This window comes from Nycticebus coucang, chromosome 3, assembly GCF_027406575.1.
Source record: "Nycticebus coucang isolate mNycCou1 chromosome 3, mNycCou1.pri, whole genome shotgun sequence".
In the NCBI taxonomy this organism is placed as follows: domain Eukaryota; kingdom Metazoa; phylum Chordata; class Mammalia; order Primates; family Lorisidae; genus Nycticebus; species Nycticebus coucang.
Window position 1 is genome coordinate 14,085,747 of NC_069782.1, and position 21,840 is coordinate 14,107,586.

The window sequence follows — 21,840 nt, forward strand, 5'->3', positions numbered from 1 at the left end:
CAATAAGTGTGATTAGTTAACATGCACTGTATTGCTTCTGGATGTCAGGTAACATACCAGGCACTTTTCTACCATGCTGACTCCTGGTTCTGCCCCGTACTACGTGTGTGATGTGTAGTGTGTTATTTCACCCACTCTGAACCATGGTTTTCTGATTGGTGTGGTGGAATGACATATATGTACAAATATTAAGTCTTGGGAGGCTTACATGAGATATCCATGTTGCTAAGAGCGCACACAAAGCCAGACATATATAACTGAATAACTACTGTTGTTTGCGTTCCCTTTGTTGGGGGGTTCTGGAAATTTAAAATCATTAATAAGATAAATCCTGTGTGCATAGAGCGAAGAGATTTAGGTAACATTAAGAAAGCCATTCCTCCAATTTGTGCAGAAATGTTTATAGCAGCACTGTTTACAGTCAGCCCAGAGGTAGAAACATCCTCAATAGAGCATCAGCTGATGGAGGGATAAGCAAAGTGTGGTATGTCCATTCAGTGGACGATTCTCCATTAAAAGGAACACCAGGTGATACGAGCTGCCACATGGGTGAACCTCAAAGGTGTCCCAGGTGGACGGAGCCAGCCCCAGAAGGCCGCGTGCTGGATGATTCCACTTACATGTGATATCCAAAACTGGTAAAGCCGCAGAGATAGAAACCAAACTGGTAGCTGCCAAAGAGTGGGATGGGGGAAATGGGCAGTGACTGTGGTTTTCTTTCAGAGGGATGAAAATACTTGGAACTAGATTAAGATGGTGGTTGTACAACATCATGGATATTATAAATGCCACTGAATTATATGTGTTAAGATGGTGAAGTTTATGTTATATGAACTTTACCTTAATCAAAAAAGAAAGCCATTCTTATTTAGCCACTAGAATATTTACATGACCCAAGTCAGGAGGGGCATTGGAACAAGATTTCAAAGGGCATTCCTATTGGAAGCCATCACACTGTAGACTTCAACATTCTTAAAATCAAGATGCCCATTGGCACCTGTGCTGTACCCTTGGAAAGACTTTTTGTGTGTGACAGAGTCTCACTCTGTTGCCCAGGCTACAGACCGTGGCGTCATAGCTCACAGCAACCTAAAACTCCTGGGCTCAAGTGATCTCCTTGCCTCAGCCTCTTGAGTAACTGGGACTACAGGTGCCTACCACAACATCTGGCTAGTTTTTTTACTTCTAGTAGAGATGGGGTCTTGCTCTTGCTCAGGCTGATCTTGAACTGATGAGCCCAGATAATCCACCTACCTCAGCCTCCTAGGGTACTAGCATGAGCTACCATGACTAGCCAGAAAGACTTTTTTAATGACCCAAGGCAAATATGTTTGTGTCCATCTAAAACCGGAATTTCCTTCCCAATGCTCTGTGTCCCATGGCTTGGGTGATGCTGTGACAACTTCTGTTTTCATGGCAGCTTGTGAACAGAACTGGGTCACAGGTCAGCTCCAAACTAGTCTGCAGCAGAGGAGGAGTTGCTCTGACATGCTGAGACCAGTCAGTATCCCCACCACTGGGAGTCCTGGCCCTCAGCACAGTGCGGCCCCACATGTGGGCTGAGTCAGCCATGTGTTAACAAGGAACGGCCCCCAGAATGGGGTTGTGTGTGGCTGCTGGGAGGACGCGGGCAAGAGGGTTCAGGTGGGTCTCTGGGCCTTGGCCTTTCTCCACCTACACTGGCAGTTGCCCTGCCTTCTAGCTTGGTAGTTTCGTCAGTGCTACCCTTCCTGCTCAGAAACCTTCAGTTGTTCTCTGGGGGCTGGGGCGGGGCTGGGGGGGGGAGTTCAAGTGCTTCTTCCCTGAGGATGGGAGGTCCATCTCAATCTCATTCCCTTGTGCCAGATCTGCGGGTTCTTTCCGACTTCTCTTCTGGAAGGCGGGGTTGGCTGTCGCACCCTGGTCCCAGGAGTGGCTTTGCACATTTCCTAGTGGTTCCTTGTGCCAGGGATGACTTCTCCTTCCTTCCCAGCCTTTTGAAATTGTGCCATCCACTTTGGCTGAGCTCAGATGTTTTTCCCCAGAGAATCACGTCTCCCTTGATGCTGACTTGTGTCCGTGTTCCTAATGTTTGTGTCTTGCTGTCCATCCCTCAGGACAGCAAGGGGGGCCTGTTCAATAAATCTCTGCATATCCAGCCCCCAGCCCTGGACCCAGAATAGAGGGGACCCCAGTCAACATGCACCTTGTGGCCTAGAGTGAATGGCGAGGAGCAAAAATAAACATACAGCAACGGCCACCTTCCTTGTGTCATTTGCCACAGAAATAGATCTATAAAACCTCCATAGGCCTTGGAGCTCAGGGGAACAATAGACTCTGCCAGTTAGACATGCCTGGACCCTTCAACGCTCGAAACGCTGGAGTGTGTTTTGTGGTGCGGGCCCTTGTTAAACGCTTATGAGTGTTTGCTTAAGCGGAATGGAAATGTGAGGCATGCCTGCTTAAATCATCTCAAAAGAATGAAGACCAAAACACGCCAGTGGGGGGCTTTCCAGGTAGCCTCCTGGATGTGATTAAGGGCTGATTTATCATTCAGAAGAAAAACATAAAAATCAGCTTTCCTGAGTTTGCAGCATGACCCTGGGAAAAGCGTCCGTCCTTAGGAGAGACCAATTTGCATTAAAGATCCGTTTGGCTGTGCATTGTAGAAGGAGGCTGGTGTCAGAACTGGAGATTTTTGATGCCTTCTCCATTTTTTCCTCCAGTTCCCTTCTCTTCCTGTGTCAGCCCTGGGAGCGTGAAGTAACATTCACACCACCTGCCTGCCTCCAGCTCCACTCAACTTGAGTTCCTGTGCGGGGAGAACAGGACCCAGATTGTGTGGTGTCACACAAAGGGTGGAAGTTAAGGAAACTCACTGGGGTGCAGATCAGCACACTTTATTTCCCCAGGCCCAGGAGATGGCTCTGAAGGGAACGGAGAGCACAGTGGATCTGCACATCTCTCTGTAGGTATGTGCAGAGGTTGCAGTGTCCTTTGAGCATTTAGTGGGGGAGGGTCTTCTCTGAAGAACTGGTTGCCTTAGGCCAGGGTTTCTCAACCTCAGCCTTATTGCCATTTCAGGCTAAATCCTCCTCTGTCACGGAGCTGGCCTGTGCCTTGTAAGATGTTTATCGGCATCCGTGATCTCTACCCACCAGACACTAGTAGCATCTCAGCGTTCCCCAGTCTCGACACTTACACATTGCCATATGTCCCCTGGGGTGGGGGCAGGAGACAAAATCACACCAGAGGGGCACATAGCTACCTTTGTAGCTATGCTGGGAAATGGTGGCTGTGCTGGGAAATGCAAGGTCCTCAGGGGTCAAGTTTTGGCGGCCTCTGCTCCTACATTGAGGAAAGCACATTGGATGTGAAGGCAGAAGTCTTAGGGCTCCTCCCAGAACCCCTCTTACCTGTATGACATGAGCCACTTAACCCCTTGGAGGCTCAGTGCCCTTGTCTGGAAAATGGATTGTACCAAATGAGGAAAGGTACAATCGGGTACTGCGAATCCCCGTTCCCCAGTGATCATTCTCTTCCCTCAGCGCTGTCACCCCCAGTGAACCCCAGTTCCCTTTGGTTCTGCTATTCCCCACTCCTGCTGCTGGTCAGCCAGCCTTGTGTGACTGCGGAAGCTTTTAGGCTCTCTGTCCCAACTCCATCCTCAAGCCTGTAGTCACATTTATTTCCCCAAACAATCTGATGTGAACAGTTAGAAAACATTTCAACCTGTGCTGTCCAGCCCTGTAGCCTCCAGCCCTGTGGCTGTTGGACAGGTGCAGTGGGGCCACATCCACCTAAGATGTGCTGTCGGCTCTCTGGATTTTGAAGACTGAGCGTTGGAAAAAGAACATAAAGCATCTGGTCAATCACATTTTATATTGGATACTTATTAAAATGCTAATATTTTAAACATAGGAGGTTAAATGAGATATATTATTATTGGTTATTTTATTTATTTATTTTTAAAGACAGGGTCTTGTTCTGTTGCTCAGGCTGAGTGCAGTGGCATCATCACGGCTCATAGCAACCTCCAACTGTTGGGCTCCAGCGATCCTTCTGCCTTAGTTCCCAGAGTAGCTGGGACTACTGGGCCGATCTGTCTATTTTTTGTAGAGATGGGGGTGTCACTCTTGCTCAGGCTGATGTTGAACTCCTAGTTGAAAGCAGTTCTCCCAAGTTGGCTTTCCAAAGTGCTGGAATTACAGGCGTAAGCCATTGAGCCCAGCCTTAAAACACTTTATTAAAGTTAATTTTTCTTGTTTTCTTTTTACCTTTTTAAAGGTGGCTGCAGAACATAGGGTACATTTTTTAAGAGTAGTTTTCATCTTATCCAAGGAAGCACATTGATTCCTTACAGAAGAATCATTTCCTGGTACTACATTTTGAGCTGTAATTTATTTCATGGGGCCATTCCCTTTCTAAAGCGTGGCTATGGCCCCTTTATTTATTTATTTATTATTATTATTTTTTGTTTTTGCAGTTTCTGGCCAGGGCCGGGCTTGAACCCGCCACCTCCGGCATATGGGGCCAGCGCCCTACCCCTTTGAGCCACAGGCGCCACCCATGGCCCCTTTATAAAGAACAGTAACATATGGAATGATGTGTTCAGAGTTGTTTTTCCCTCCCTGGTGTATGTGAGAATTTGTTTGTTTTTAATAGTTCTCCCTTTACCAAGCTACAACCTGATTGGTGGGTATCAAAGCAAGGTGGCTGTGGTGTCCGGACTGTCCTTAGGATCTGACTGGGTGAACAGCTACATTCAGTTCCTCTTAGTCTTACTAATACGACCACAGCATTTCACATTGTCCTTGTGTAGCCATACTTGGGATTTCATTCGATCCCCCTTCCAACCTTGCAACAACCTTTGATGCTTGATACTGCCCCGTGGGGGCCTCTAGGATCGTGAATGAGTCTCCAGGCTCCCGTGGTCTGTATGTGCAGAGCTGATGCTGGAGCCCACGTCTCCTGCCTCCCCGTACCTGCCTTATAAGTGCTGTGAGGCCCCTGTGAAATACAGACCGCATCTTCCAGTTTGCATTTTATAAAATAGAGACAAGACAGGCAAAACTCTCAGGGGACAAGTGATGTGTCCCTACCACAGAGGAAGTATGAAGATGAGTTGTTGAAGACGGACCCCTGGGGAGTGGGGCGTGGACGCTGCCCTTGACTTGTGACATCCTATAGGTTCTAAGGAAAAAAGGACATATTTCCCTGGGGCTAGAGAGTTTGACTTCAGAGTAGAATGAAGACGAACTGAGTTGGTGGGAACGGACCCTCATGGTTCTGATGACATAGTGAGCTTCAGGTTTTCAAGGTTTATTTCAAAGTATACCATGTGTGGCTTTTACTCTTGGGGTTCACATAGTCAGTTTTTAAATAGTGCCTCCAAGGCCAAGTGCTGGCTTGCAAAGGAAACTAGAAATGGGGAGTGTCACTGTGACAGGCCAGAGATTCAGGGGCAGGGGGAGCCGGTGCAGAGGCTGCTGTGCACACACACTGGTGGCTCGAGGCCCAGGAGGCCCCAAACGCTTCCTGTGTGCTCTTCACCATGGAGCGGAGGAAGGCCAACAAGGTACCAAAATTGAACTTTACAAGTGACCTGAAGTGTACTGGAGTGTGTCTGAGGGACACACCACTGCCACACAGCCCTGCTGGAGGCTCCGAGTGGATTTTCTTCCTCCCATGACAAATGTTGTACAATCAGATTGCTAGTAGGTAGGCCTTTGTTTAGAAAGTCCTTATTAAACAATACTAGAGTGATCTTGAGCTACTTGATGGCACATTCATTCATTTGTTCAACAAATACTCACTGAATGCTTCCTGTGTGCCTGCCTATACATTGGATACAAAGCAGCCGTGGTTCTTGCCCAGATGGAGATTAAAATCTAATGGGCACAGCAGCCATTAGGCAAGTAATCAATCAAATAATTGTGCATTTTTGTAATTTGGTGAATGCACAGTGATAGACAAAGAGGGGGAGGGTCTGCTGAGGCACAGAGATTGTCTGAGTTCCCTGAGTCGACAGCATTCAAGATCGAGACTCAAAGCCAGACAAGAAGCATTTCAGGAGTGGATGGGCGTATTCTAGGAGGGAAGGGACCCGTGTGGCTGGAGGAGAGCTGCACTAAAGTTGGGTGGCTAGGGATGAGATTGGAGGTTGCAGGCCTGGGCAGGAGTTTGGGGTTTATTTTAAGAGGTGATGAGAAATCTGGAATCATTTCAAGTGAGATCTGAATGGAGCGGCTAATGCTGTAGGTGCATGGATGCATGCACACGGACACGCACACATACGCCCATTTACATGCACACACAGAATACATGTGTGTACACAGTGTACACACATCACACATGCTCACATACAAGCACACACACACGTGCACACACCCTCATGAGGTGAAGCCGACTTTGCTTGATACCGTGACAGTAGCCATGGAGAGAGGTAGATGCCCCCAGACACGATCAGAGGTAAAAATGGCTGGATTTGAGGACGTGGGATGAGACAAGGTGAGATGGGTGAGTGAGAAGCTGAGGATGGCTCCCAAGGATCTGGCTAGAGCAATGGAATAAATGACACTGTTCTTCATGGAGGTGGGAAAGATCCAGACAGGAGCAGGTGTGGACGGGGAGATCAGAAGCTGAGGTCTGAGACATACGGGTGCCTCCCCAGTGAGCACAGAAAGGTCAGTATGTGTAAGAATCGGGGCTGAGAGGACAGGCCGGGGCAGCAGGGGCAGAGAGGGTCGTTGGCCTGGAGATTGCTCATTCAATTCTTTAACATTCCCAGAATTTACCATTCAAAAACCAGGAGGCTGGAGGAGAAAACAAATGTATGAAGGAACTATCTCAGAGTGGGGAGAGTGAGTTTGCCAGAGAAAGGCGGTAACATTTCTGCCACCCATTGAAATCGGAGGTGGTTAAAGGAAGCATATCTGCCCGTCTGACATGTGATTTCTCCCACCCCACTTGGCTTCCCACATAGAGCCGCGGGGAGCAAGGATGGGAGCGTGGGGTTCTTCTAGGCTAGTACAAGTGGAAAAGAGGAGGCCAAGGGAGGTGCTGGTGCCAGAGAGGAAGGAACGGCAGCCTCTGTGCCAAGAGAGAGGATGCAGGGAGAACGAGACCTGGCTGGAGGGTGGAAGGTACCCAGGCATTGGGTTCATGGTGATGGTGACGATCTGTGCAATGGCGGCCTTGGACGGCCGGGAGTGGGGCTAGGGGCATGGATACTGACAGTTGAAGTTTGGGAGGGCAGCCTGGTCCCTGTGAAGTGGTGACTATTTTGAGCAGGACAGTTTCATCCTGGAATCCGAGTGGAGAGAAGAAGAAGGTGAGGTGGGAACTAAACTCATCAAGGATGAGAGCTGTGATCAGGAGTTGCCAAATGACAGAGACAAGGACAGGGAGGAGGGCAGTGGGCCACACAGCAGCGGACGTCTTCTTGAGGGCAGTGGCAGCAGGACCTGGGAGACACCTCAGCAGCCACGCTGACAGAGCCCACCCCTGTCCCAGCCCTTAGGCAGGGAGATGCTTGGAGTGCAGGAGTCCGATCTGGATCTTTCCTTCCGGGAAACCGTGATTTAGGGGACAGCCATACTTTCACATAAAAGCAGGGTGAGAGGAAATGAGAGGAAGTTGAGGATGAAGAGGCGTTTGCTGATCTCATAGAAGTTCCGGAGGATTCCGTGGATGGGTGTCGGAGGACAGAGTGGGCTGGCAGCCGGGGGTTGTATGATGGGAGCAGTTCATGTGATAATGAATATCCAGAGAGACTCCTGGCTGGGACCCAGACACCGATGCAGTCTATAAATATTTATTGATGGCTCTCCGTGTGCTTGATGCCGTGCTGGTAAAGGAGTGAAGAGTGCTGGGCACAGTGGACAAGGTTCCACGTGTGGCATTTATGGTCTGATTGAGGAGATAGATGGTAAATCAGATGGCCACCCATTGTGCATCCTGGGACCAAGAACTGGTTTTTCTGGGGGGGGTTTTTTGAGTTTTTTTTCAAATTAATGTGAGGGTACAATTTTTAGGTTTCACTGTTCTCATGTCCAGAGTCAAGTTCCATTTGTAAATGAGCCCCTCACCCAGGGGGCGTGTTACACACCCTCACAATGTGCACGTTAGGTGACATCCCGCTTCCTGCCCTCCCTCCTTCTGCCCAACGTCCTCTTCCCTCCCCCTCCTGCTTCCCTCTCCCCCTATGGGTTTTCTGTTTCTATATGAAACAATACTGGAATTTAAGTCCCAGAGTTTCCTACAGCTAAATCAGTGTCCTTGGCCTCAGTTTTCCCTTCTGTGAAATGGGTATAACAAAGCCTCAGTGTCAGGGGGTGCTATTCAGTCAACATCTAGGTGTGGGAGCCATTTTGGTTGGTGGGATGTTGGGTGGGTCATCAGGTCTCCTCTAGCCCATTGGGTACTTTTGCTCAATTAGACAAAGGTGCTTTTTTCTTCTATAAACTCTACTTCTGTCTGTCAGAAAGCCGTTGTGTTAAATTTGCCATCAAAGGAATCTAGGATGTGAATGGTTCTCCTCCACAGGCCAGTCTCTGGGCTGGTGGGGTGCGGAGCGGGGAGGCCAGCATGGTTTGTTAATCAGTTATGTGCTAAGGGCTCTAGTACAGGCTTCTCAAGCATCCCATGTGGTTGGTTCAGGGGCCGTCCTTTGAAAAGAGATGGGCAAGTGTGAACCCTCCTTTGTCCTAGATGCTGGTCTCAGGGAGGGGCTTGAAACACCAGAAGACCTGGGTCCTTTGTCCTTAGCGGGTTTTGGTCTTATGTAAAGAAATGAAGTAATGCACAGGAAATGAAGGGAAGATGATTGAGTGATTAGGAATGTGCTCCCAACTCCCGTTGGAGTTAGGAGCAGAAGGGAAGGTGAGTCTCCAGGACTGTATTTGTCAGAGAGGAAGCAGCAAGGACTTAAAAGTTCTGTCAAGGTCCAAGAGAGGAGGAAAGATTTCCAGGACAGAGCAGGCTGGGTGAGGGGACAGAAGGTGGCTTGGGTAAAGGCATACAGTGGGGTACAATAATGGCAGTAATACAAATGAACATAATAAACTTACCTGTTGACAGTCCATCTGCCACAGCACCTGTTCTATAACAACCTCAGCAAGGTCTCTCTGTTCCCTTAGGTACTAGGACCACACCTTACAAGAAAGGTTCACCAAGTTAGGGGTGACAGTGTCTTCTAGTGGGAATCAGGGGCTCACATTCTCCAAATGCTGAGTGCACCTGGTTTTAGTTTGGGGCCATAAGTGATTCTGAATGGTTTGGGCCATTTCGTTCCTTATATACGTACTCCTTAGATTTTTATTCCGTCTTCACAGGCTCTGTTTGCAGACAATCCTTACATCTCCATTACCCATGGAAAATCATTTCTAACATCCATGATGCTAATTAACAGACAGCCTCTGGTGTCGATCACAGATAGCCGAGTACGCATTTGGGTTGGGGCTTGTGACTGAGTCTCTGAGATGGTAACCAGCCACCTGGAAGGACAGATTCCCAATTAGGATACTAAGATGTTAACTCACCACACCTCACGTGTACATGAAAGCCAACACGTATATGCTACACGGAGCCGAGGTACTTTGAATTGCAAGTGATATAACAAGAAGACAGAGTGCTTGAGCCCTGAAGGAACTTTTAAATTCTAACTCAAGGCATACTCTTTGTATAAAATCTGATGAAGCATATATTCATATATTGAAACTCTCCATATTCTATACCCCAAAATAACTTTCAATATTTAAGCCTTTTCTCCTGTCTATCTGTATATTTGCATATAAAATTTATTGCTTTGGACTGAAGGCTACTTGACAATCACATTATACGTTTGCCTTTGAATCCTACTTTTGTGGCTTAACAGATTATGATCATTTCTCTGGTTCATCCAGTGTTCTTCTTAACTGTGAATTTCACGGTTTAAGACAGACGGGAGAAGACGGGAGGAGGAGACATGGAAGGAGGGGGAATTGACCGGCTTGGCCAAGAATTTGCATGTTGGAGTTGAGGGAGAAGCATTTAGGGCTGACTGCTAGACAGGTGGGCCAACAGGTGGGTTATTATCTCTTTCTCCAGACAGCAGTGGGGAGAAAGCAGGTTAGAGGCTGGTTTTCCCAGTTAATGCATCAACATTTGCACATGTTGGGATGTAATTTCCAGCCCACCTCCTGTTTCTTGCTTCCATTCTGCTCGTGTTGATTTCTGTGTTGACTTCCTGGAGCAACTTCTGATATAAATTTAGATTTTTCTTTAAAATGTGTTTTTAGTGCACAGAGGTGTCATTTAAAAGTCAAATTCATGAGGAAATATTTTTTACCTGCTGGGTTTAATTTCAGATGCTGGAGTTATCATAAAGGACAAACCACTGCAGACTGTTTTAAAACTTTGCATGAATGGTGCAAGTTGAAATTAAACTTCTGCAGACGGAGAGAGGAAAGGAGGAAAAGAAGTGTTTTAAAGAGTTGGGTTTTTTGATGTTATTTAAATATTAAAGCTGGTTGAGTTCAATTCCCATCTTCTTACTTTCCCCTAAAGTTGAAATTCGTCTGTAGCTTTCTGAATTTCCCATGCTGTACTTTTTTTTTTTTTTTGAAATGAGAGCAAATGGTTATAACATATTTGACCCTGTGAAAGAAAAATTAATATTCAAAATGAAGGATTTAGATCGGATCAAAAGGAGAAATGCCTTCTGGCTAGAGTTGTTAGAATTAATTACTGAGTGAGCACAGAGCCTCAGATGTTTTTGTCTTTTACTATTTGTGTGTAACCTTTAGCCAGTTAACCTTTCTTGCCCTTAGTTTTCTCACCCGTATCATAGGGGCTAAAAATAGAACCCATCTCACAGGTTATTTTGAGAATCACATAAGCAGGTATATGTGAAAAAAAATATAGAAAATGCTAGACATGTAAGTGCTACTTCCTGCTAGTTGTCTTGGCTATTAAAATAAGTGAACTATAAAAAATTTACTATTTTAATATGGCGGTGCAGTTGTCTCTCTGAATCTCTGGATTGTATACCTGCAGGTTTACCTAACCTTGTATCAAAAATACAGTGTTTAGAAAACCATATGAATGCTTATGTCTGCAGTACATGTACAGGCTGAACATGTACAGGCTTCTTCCCCTGGTCAGAATTCCCCAAATAATACTGTATAACAACTACAATAAGTGGATTACCCAAGGGGCTGTAACAAACTGGTCAATATAAGGAACTAGGCACACCTCAAATACGTACATGTGTTGCCTGTCTGGTCTGAAAATCAGGTCAACTTAAGGAGGTGGCCAATGTAGGGAGGTGGCCCCCGATGGGGGTTCTAGTGAATTTGCACGGATTTACATTGTACTAGGTGTTATATGTCATCTGGGGAGGATTTAAAGTATATGAGGTATTATAAGTCATCTAGAGAGGATTTAAAGCATATGGGAAGATGTGCATAGGTTAAATGCAAATACCATGCCATTTTAGGTCAGGCAAGGATCTAAGGATTTTGGAAACTTTAAGGGTCCTGGGACTGACCCCTCCTGGATACCTATGGAGTATTTGAATAGGGAGGCCTCCAGGTTTAATCACCCATTTGGCATGTCAGTCAATACCTATCTGTTGGGGTCTGTTTTCTACCAAACCCTAAGGGGGGCATGTGGGAATGAAGAGAAATAAACATCTAATGAAGGTTGCTCTTCTGCCTTCCAGGAAGAAGGAATCACCCCCAAAATATACTTGATGAATCTCTGTCAATCACTTAGGGGCTCTCTCATTTGATCTTTGTAACAACCCTCCAAGACAGAGCTCATCATTTCAATTTATGGATAAATAAAATGAAGCTTCCCCACAAACAGGGGCCTTGTCAAGTTCATGGCTAGTTGGGTGCAGCCTCTGGATTTGAACCCAGATTCATCTGACCGCACGGCCCTCTTCCACCTACGCTTTCCACTCCCAAGAGACTCATGTCTCCGTGGTTCTCATTCTCTGCGCCAAGCACAGTTGCCTGTAACACCTGTTTGCCCTGCTTTAGAGGGAGGAACTTCCCTGGAGGGGACTTTACTCAAGTCAACATTCTTTGTTCAAGAGGATTTTGCTTTTTCAGTTTTACTTTCTATTTCATAACCCTCCAGCCCTGTGGTCTTTCATCTGTTTCAAAAGAAGGCCATGTAGAAAAGCGTGTCAGAGTGTTGCAGAAGAAAGCCCGGCCTTGACAGTTGAGATCGGCCCCATTAGGTGTTTATTGCCGGCAACTCGCTGAAAACAAACTCCTGAAGCTTGAGAGTGCTGCCTTTAGTTAGAATCTGATTCCATTTATTCATTTACCAGACAATTGTCAAGCACGTTGCAGGTGACGGGAAGTATGCTAAGTCTTCGGAAATGGCAAGGTGGATCAGATGGGGTGGGTACTTGTCTTCTGGAAACACTGAGGCAGGCCAAGCAGACCCCTGTCACAAGGATTATAAGGGTCATGACAGAGGGAAGGACTCAGGGTAGGCATGTACAAGGGGGCACCCAGACCAGCTATTTCATGAACATCCATTCTTTAGGAATATGAAGCCTTTTTTGTAGCTGTGTGCAAAGGGTCGTTTTGCTCGGTTAGGAGGCTCCATGTGGCTTCATCTACCTGTAGCCGGTGCGACATCTGTGTTAGGAGGTGGGCAGAGATGAGGCCTCACAGCTTGTTGGTTTTGTAACTCCTTTGCGGTTGATTCTGTGTTTTCTAGGTCATGTTGTCAGGTGAAAGATTCCAGGCTCTGTCCTGTCTGCGTCGACCTCCCTCCTCTGTGAACCCATCATGCCAGTCTTATGCTGTGACCTCAGGATGGTTTTTCTCTAGGCTTTCTGTCGCGTCCTGTCCCTCTCTGCATGTTTGAATGGTCCCCATGCTTCTCTGCACCCGTTCTTCCCTATTGAAGGTCTAGGCCGTGAAGGTCAAGGCCAAGGCTCTGAGTATGTTTAGGTTTTCAGCTGTGATTGAGGTGAAGTGTCAAGCAGATGGGGTTGTGCCCATCTGATCTCCTAGCCTCTGTGTGTGCTTTTGAGTTCGCTCCAGTGCCTTTCCTGGCACCCCTTGCCCAGGAAGCAGGGACCATACTGCTGTCCTGATCCCTGATTGCACACGGATTGGTCAGTGCCTTCAGCTGGCTTTCCTCAGTGGCCCATCACAATCCTGTAGCTGTGTTAAGTTGGTCTCTCTCATTGGCCTCTGCTTTTTAAAGCCATTCTCTTTTCTATTCTTCTTGGAAATTCAAACACAGTATATGGTTAGTGCTTGGTACATAATAGGTAGTAGCTAAATCCTCCTATAAGTGTATTAGTTTAGGCCTCAAAAGGCAAACCTAGATATCAAAATGTGTGTGAGAAAGAGAGAGTCAGAGTCTGAGGGTCTCTTCCAGTTTTTGTTACCAACTAAACCAGCTCAGTTTGGGTAGACTGCAGCATTGTCCCTTGGGGTAAAAGGTTAGCAGGAAATCAGACCAGGGCATTTATGAGTTATTTCTCATCTGCCATTTGCACCCATTTCCCTTGCTGAGAACTCAGCCCTTTCTCGTCCTCTCTTTGCAGAAAGTATTATGAGGGAGGCCGAGGACTTCACGCTCCGGACAGAGAAACGGCACTGGCATTAGGGATTGCCACCTCCGAGAGGATGCTGGGAATCTGCAGAGGGAGGCGGAAATTCCTGGCTGCCTCCTTGAGTCTTCTCTGCATCCCAGCTCTCACCTGGATTTACTTGTTTGCTGGGAGCTTCGAAGGTAAGAACGGAAGCCAGAGTGAGAGGGAAGGAGGGAAGAAAGGCTGCTGTGAAACCCTAGAAAAAGTCCTCAAAGCCACCGATTCCAGCTTTTCATTTTGTAGAACCACAAGATGTTGATGCCCAGCCACGGGAAGCGACTCACCTGGGTTACACAGGTCGTACGAGGCAGTCAGCAATGTGAGGTGGAAAAGGGGGAAAATAAGAGCAAAACAAGGCACACCTTGATGTGGTGGGGGCACGTGGGTGGCAAATACCCGTTTTGTGAAGTTGGTCGCTGTGTCAGTAACGAGGCTGAAGTCGGGCCCTGGAGAAATCTCTTGGCTGTTCACGGAGCTGGGTGTGCCATCCAGTGGTCCATCTCTTCATTCATTTATACGCACATTCAGTGCTCTGTTGTCACTGTCTCAATGTATCTATGTGAAAACTGGCTCTGAAAATTCAGAGATAACGGATCTGGACACCACGGCACCGTGGACAGCCAGGGAGGTTCCAGGGTGGCGGCTGCGCGAGGCAATGTGTGTTGTGATACGAGAAGGTGGGTGCCGTGGAGAGGTTCGTTAGAGCTGTTAGGCTGGGCTGGGGATGAGCCGTGATCAGTCATGCTGACGGGCTGAGCACAAAGGATTTGTGCTCCCCAAACAAATAAAAACAAATGATGATCCCTGCCACTTTCCAGAAATAAGTAGAAAAGATGAGACTCACCATTTTTTCCTTTTTTTCCAGCTAGCAATTTCAGATACAGGGGCGATGTTTTGTGTGTGGAGGATGGTTTCCTGGGCTTCAGGGAGGGAGGGAATGGCAGTGTTAAAGACATTACTTTCTTTTTTATGTACCCTACACTTGAATTAATAAAAAAAATTTTTCGAATGAAAATCTGAAGGAAGTCACTACTGTGTTTTTAAACATTTCTTTTATGCATAATTTTATTGACAGCTCAAGGCTACCTTTTAATTAGGAGCTCCACTTCACTCTCTGAGATTTGCCTTGAGTTAGCTAGGCTGAATATAAAACAGGTGGAGCAGTGCACCTGTGTGGGAGGAAGGGTTCAGATGCCCAGCCTGGTGCCAAGGCCTAGTGCCATAGCCGGGGCACCGTTCTGCCCTGTAGACGCCTCCCAGGAGTGGCCAGAGCTGTCCTCTAAGCAGCTGGAGAGTGTAAACTACGGCATGGCAGTAGATGGTCTGGTTTTGCCAAAGGGACCAGAGAGAGGAAGATGAATTGCTATTGATCTTAGAAGAGATGAAAGGAAACATTCTCCTCTAGGTTTCTTAGGTGAAAACATTGCCTTTTGGCAGGTACCTAAACTGGTAATAATAATAATAATGTAACAGGGACAGTAATGAAGGTGACGGTGATGATAACAATATAAACAGCTAGTATTTTGAGCATTTCTACCTGTCAGACATTGTTATAAGGACGTTACATGTATAACTCTTTCTTCACAATGATCCTGTGTGGTAGGTGCAGTTACTATGCCTATTTTATGGATGGGGAGGACGAGGCTGACAAGCTTTAGTAATCTGCCCAAGGGACCGAAGCCAGTCAAAATGGAGCCTGGATTGAACTCGAGAGGCTGAGTTCCAAACTCTAAGAGCATGCTATGGTTTGGGGCTTTAGTGAGCTATTAAACTTTGGCAAGGGATATGAGAATGTGTCACATGATCTTTCTGGTGAGAGAAGTTGCAGAATTTTTATTTGTGCTCATTGACAAAAAGCCGATCCAAACTGATTTTGGCCAAAGGGGAATTTGATAGTTCATATAATTAGTAAATTCAAAGATAAGGTGGGCTTCAGGCAGGGCTAGATCCAGGGTTTTGTAGCTAGGTCTCTCTCTGTATGCCTTGTTCTGCTTTTCTCTGCTTTATTTCTCGCAGGGTGCCTTTTCCTGTGCAGAAGTGGTTTGAGGCTTCCATCCTCTCCTCACCAATATCACTAGAGACTTTCTTCCCTTCCCAAATCCCCCAGTATTGCCTTTGCCTGGATTGCCGGTGGTAACTCATCCTGAACGCTGTCCCTATGATTGAGGGAAGCTGGAGAGGGAGGGTGGTACTTTTTACTTAGCCCTGAGCCCTGTGCTAGTTTCTATCATAGGGCGATGGAGAGTTGCCCAAAGTACATGGGATGAGATTGAGGGAGGGGGTGGACCCCAAGGGCAAATGGTGTGATTTCTCAAAGGGAAGAGCCTGAGGTTGATCTGGGTTTGGAGAATTCTGCACTTGTGGTTTGACATTAGTTTGAGAGTCCCTTGGAAGCATCGTGCTACCTGGTGGAGCCGTGGCTGATGGAGCAACTGTGATTGATTATCTTAGAGCAGTTTCAGCAGCCTGGCAGATAGATTACAGCAGTGTTTTTCAACCTTTTTAATCCACAGCACACTTGAACCTATCTACAGTTAAACTTCTGTGGCACACTTAAATTATGTTGATCAAAATAAAGAGTAAATAAAAAGAATATAGGGACTGTGCTTTGACAGTCTTTCAAAAATAATTTAATGAATGATCTTTCAGAATTTTTGCAGCACAACTACGATCCTCTCTCGGCACACCAGTGTGCCACAGCACGCTGGTTGAAAATCAGTGGGTTATGGGAAACTGGGCAGATGGAGAAAATACTCCATGGCAGACTGGGTGTTGGTGCTGTCTCTCTCAACACGATACGTAAGAAGAAACTACTCTGGGGACCAAGTCACAAACTGCATTAAGTAGGGACTAGGTCACGAGGGAATATCTGCGCAGTATTTTAGTAGAATGACAGAGGCAGTGGGTTTCTCTTACACAGTATCTGTTAGTGTGCAGTTGGGCTACTGTATTTATTGTGGTCCTATGTTGTTAGAACAGTCTGGACAGGTCAGCACACTTAGGACAATCTAGGTGAATGACAGTGCCCATTTAAACTTGGTTACATCAAAAATCGTGGGAAGAATTGGGGATGTTCACGATGGAGAAGCCAGGCTCAGGTGTATGTGGACAGCTGCAGCAAACTGTCCCAGGGCTGGCCCTTGAAGGAGAGGTTAGGGCGCCTCTGATAGCCCCTGAATCTGTGGAGGGATGTGTCCAGGTGTCCCCCTCTTCGTCATGAAGATCACTCCGTCCAAAGCTGCGATGAGCCCAGGAGGTAGTGAACCAATTGGTGCGAGAGACATATAAACAGAAGTCAGTATCAGAATGGGGACAAGATGACCTAGCTGTCCCCGTCAGACCCAGAGATTGCTGAGCCCCTGGAAGAAGCTAAGCATTTATCAGGAGACAAAAGCTGCACCTCCATGAAGCTCCCCACAGACAGCAGTGCATTTCCCAAGGGTCCTGCAGAAACATTCTTCTGTCTATCATTAAACATCACAACAACGTTATTATCCATTTATTGACACCTTTGAGTTTTTGGTTCCTGGAAAGTGAAGCCATAAATCAGAGATGATCTCGCTGCCTGTGTTCACAGAAATACTATTCATACTTTATATGGGTTTATTTTTCACCCCTGTTTAGTTTCAAAGGATCTCCCGAGAGCAGAGCCAAGGCACTCCATCCGAGATGCAGAAGCTCTTCACATATGGTTTTGGAGGTAGAGGCTGCATGCCCAGCACAGGGTATTCAGTGAGAGGTGGTGGGAGGTGCAGAAGTCATGTCTCAGGCTGTCAAATAAGCCCAGCCAGAGCAGCTGGGTGACTTGAGTGGCACAGCCACTCTTCTTTCTGGGCCTGAGTCCTCCAGCCTGGAATGAAGTTGTGAACATGCAGCCCACCTACTGGGGCACTGCCATTCCACCCACAAGCTTTGGCTTCTGAGCATCTGATCTAAGTAAACCGTAAATGAACAGAATCTTCTCCAGGGAAGGAGGAGTAAGGTTTCTTGTGACTTGTTCCCTATGTGGACCCGGGGTTGATACACACAGGTTATGGGGAAACAGGCGTTTCCACGCAAGAAAGGATCCCTGTCTCAACAGTGCACTTGACCGGCAGTAGAGTTCTCCAGCCCGGAGCCCAGTGACCACTGGTGAACGGCACTAGTTAGGGGATGTTTTGGGTGGTGCTTTTATTCCAGAGGTGGCCCTAACCCCAACTTCTTCCTTCATTTCTCCCCCATCCAGCATCTCAGTAGCCTGCCTTTCAAGCTCTGAACCGGAGTGTGGTCATTCTCTTCCTTGTCCCTTGTTCCCTTGGTGGCTCGGATGCCGCATGCTGTTGGCTATGTGTCCTGCAGCTGTGTCTGTGGTTTCCCATCTTTCACCAGTGCCATTGCCCTGGCTCTGCTGTTCCTCCCGTGGGATCAGGAAGAAATGCAGCAGGCTGCTCTCCACCGGGTCTCCCTCTTCTTCCAGACAGTGGCTGGAGCTCAGTCAGAGTGCTGCTCTGCTCCTTGTCAGCCCCTGGCCATCTCTTAATCTCCTCCCCTACCCGTCCCTGCCACCTCCCGACACAGTAGCCGACATCCTAGCCCAGCATGCCAGGTCCTGTCACGGGCTCTGCTCTTCCACCTGCTCTTATTTCTCCCTGGGATTCTCTGTTGCTCTTTTGTTGTTCTGTCTCCCTTCTTCCCCTGTCCTCTTTGATCCTCTGCTTAAACACCTTGCTCTTACCTTTAACTCCTTGTAGTTTCCCGAAAGACTCGGGGTGCTTTTTGCTTGCTTTTGCTGTCTCCTGTCTTCATGACTGATTAGAAGCATCCAGAGGGAGGGGAGCAGTTCTCTTCCATTCATCCTACCATCTCTAGCACCTCCCAGGGTGCCAGGGAAGAATTGATCTCCAAACATTTGTTGAATGACTGAAGGAGTGAATAAACAGGCCCTCCTCTGGCTCTGAGTGCTGACACATTGTTGCCTCCTGGATCAACTCTGGGCTCCTTACCCTGACTCTGGGGTCCTTTGTAATCCCCCAATCTATCATTTATGTCTTCACTCAGGTTACATGGGTCACTACCAAAGTTTTGAGACAGCCTGTTATGGTCCACTATTTCACTTCCAAAAGACAGTGGACAGCCGCCCTTTCTGATTCACCCATTCAAGTGTCGCTTTTCTTGGCTTATCAGTGTCGTTGGGAGGACTTCATTTGTTTTGGTCCTCGCAGATTTTACATTTCTTGATTTTGTGTCATTCAAAACTTTTTGAATACCGAGAATACCACTTTTCTGCTCCTTAATTTTTGCTCTTAATTTTCTGTCCTGTATAAAGTTCTTTTTTCTACAATCCTGTCTTCCAGCCAACACCTTAATACCCATGTTGTCATGTTCCCTGATGTCATATCCTGTGTGAACTTCTGTGACCAGGACTCATCAAGTGATACTTTGCTTGTTCGTGTCTTTCTAACCACTTGCCTGTAATTTCTTAAGACCAGCGACTGTTTTATTCATTGTGATGCTCCCAGCGCCTACCTGTAATTTGTCCTTAACAAATGTTTACTGGGAAGGACCCTGGTACTGGGGAAGCAGGAGCCACTGGCAGGTAAGGGCTCCTGGTGCTGCGAGCATCTGGGATTTTTGAGACAGGATCTGGCTCCTGGAGCCTCTCCTTCCTTCTGGCTGTGATGTTAATTCTGGGACTTAAAATCTGCTCAGCTACAGGTCCATTCCAATTTAGATCATGCCTGTTTTTTTTTTTTTTTTCTATCAGAATCACCTTTTCTTGTGAGCGTGGTGGGTTTTCTTTGTGAGATGTATTTCTTCTTTTCTGCCCATCGGGAAGATGTGTTCAGCTGTTACAGACTCATCACCATGTAAAAAACCCGAGTGCTTTTCAGCCATTCAGAAAATTGTTCACACGTGCTGCCCTCTGATAATTCACATATTTCATAACCAGCTTGATGCAGAGGCTTCCCATCGTAGGGAGGCAGGCTAGGGAGGGCGCGGGCGCTATTTAAAAGCAAATGTCTTCAGAAGATGCAAAATCTCGAACATTTAAAACCAGTTCCATGAACAGGCAATAGGATATTATTTTCTGCACCAATATCTGTCCCCACCTGCATTTTATCATTCCTGAAGCCTTGGTTCACTGTTCATTCTGTTCTTAACAATATAAACTCCTCCTAAAATGAATGCACCTGACTGTTGTCACAGTAAATTTCAGCAGAAAAAAATGGGGTCTCGACAATGGATCATTTTGAAGAGTTGCAGTGAGAACCAAAGAATTGTAAGTTAATGTCTTTGTGTGTGTGTGTTATTTTTATGGGGGATCTCAGGGCACTTGTGGGGCAGATGCAGGGAGTGTATTTTATCCAAGGAGGGCTTGTCCAGACATGATGGACTTCCCAGCCTCTATTCGCTTCCCTCCATCCCTCAGCCCAGAGCATGTGCCGGGAGGTTTGGGAACTCAGACTGCATGAGAAGCTCGTGAATAATTTGCTGGACATTTCAGAATCCCCCCAGGCGAGTCTGTGTTGCACTTTGATGGCAGCAAAACACATTTTTGCCTTCCTGCCAGTGGCCCAAATGTATCACTTAATAAGGATATTATGGCATATAAGAACACAGGATGCTGAATGCAAAATGAAATGGAAAGTGGAATATAAAGTTGTATTGATTTTTTTTTTTCTTAATGGATGAAAAATGAAGAGCTTTCCTGGCCAGTGCTTAATAGCTGTTGGCGTTGAGCTTGAGCAAAAGCTTACAAAGAGTGGAAACGTGAACCTGAGCCGGGGCAGCTTTGAATAGTGCCCAGGCCACAGGGCACACAGTGGGGCTGCATGTGTCCATGGCTCCTACCCTGGACCAGAAAGAATCTCTTTATGGTCTTGGTATCTGAAAGAGCAGGGGCGTCAATCCCAATTATTTGGTTGTGGGATGGTTGAGATGACCTCTGCTTTTCTTGTACCCATCCTTTGATCTTAAAATGATACCGGCCGTCCTGCTAGGGTGTGGAAAATGACCTGATGCGTCAGTTGGCTGTGTCCCCAAGGCTGGCAATATAGCGTCTTCAAAGCTCTCTCTCCGACTCTGATCTTGTCCTCTGCTGTCATTTTTTCTCTGGCTGTGACTCTCCCCTGCCTCTCTCCTATAAGGACTCTTGTGAATATATTGAGCCCACCCAGAAAATCCAAGGCAACTATCCTATCTCAAAATCCTTAATTTAATTGTACCTGCAAAGCCCCTTTTGCCATGTAAGTAACATATTCAAAGGCCACAGAAATTAGCATCTGAACATCTTTGGGGTGGGCATTATTTAGCCTTCCATGCTCCTCCCCCACAGTCCCATGCACCTGCACCCTCGCCATTCTCTTTTTGTCCTTGAGGGACCAAGAAAAGGGGTATTTGTCCCACTGTCTTTCTTATATGGACATCTTATCCTACCCTAGGGGTTTTGTATTAGAGTTTGATATACAGATATCCAGAATTTCATTTATAGCTCCTGAAAAAGACATTGTATTCATTTTTTTTTTTTTTTGTAGAGACAGAGTCTCACTTTATGGCCCTCGGTAGAGTGCCGTGGCCTCACACAGCTCACAGCAACCTCCAACTCCTGGGCTTAAGCGATTCTCTTGCCTCAGCCTCCCGAGTAGCTGGGACTACCGGCACCCACCACAACGCCCAGCTATTTTTTGGTTGCAGTTCAGCCGGGGCCGGGTTTGAACCCGCCATCCTCGGTATATGGGGCCGGCGCCTTACCGACTGAGCCACAGGCACTGCCCTATTTTTTTTTTTTTTCTTTTGAGACAGAGTCTTACTCTGTTGCAATGGTAGAGTGCCTTAGAGTGCCGGGGCATCATAGCTCACAGCAACCTCAAACTCTTGGGCTCAAGAGTTGCTCTTGCCTCAGCCTCCTGAGTAGCTGGGACTACAGGTGCCTGCTATAATGCTCAGCTAATTTTTTTCTCTTTTTAGTAGAGATGGGGGGTCTTGCTCTTGCTCAGGCTGGTCTTGAACTCCTGAGCTCAAGCCTTGGCCTCCCAGAGTGCATGGCCCATGGTATTCAAATGTATTGGTCTGAATCATTTGAATGATTTAAGATCATAATGCTTTGTCCATGGTAAGGGTTTAATCAGTAAATGATGATGGATAAAGATTTTCTGAAAAGGAAGGTCCAGAACTTGTGCTTTTAGGGCGTTTTAAGCCAATTTCATTCTTTTTTTTATTTCAGATGCCAATTTAACAAAAAGAAGAGGATTTCATTCAGGGAGCCCTGTTAA

General features: G+C 46.8%; 1 protein-coding gene across 3 annotated transcripts in view; it reads left to right on the forward strand.

Moving 5' to 3' along the window:
* LARGE1 (LARGE xylosyl- and glucuronyltransferase 1) overlaps positions 1-21,840 on the forward strand; it is a 559,980-nt gene that overhangs the window by 121,516 nt on the left and 416,624 nt on the right. For all 3 annotated transcript variants that reach the window (XM_053583761.1, XM_053583762.1, XM_053583763.1), the window contains one exon: positions 13,541-13,728. In XM_053583761.1, coding sequence (XP_053439736.1) covers positions 13,541-13,728 — 188 coding nt within the window. The remainder of the gene's footprint in view (positions 1-13,540; positions 13,729-21,840) is intronic.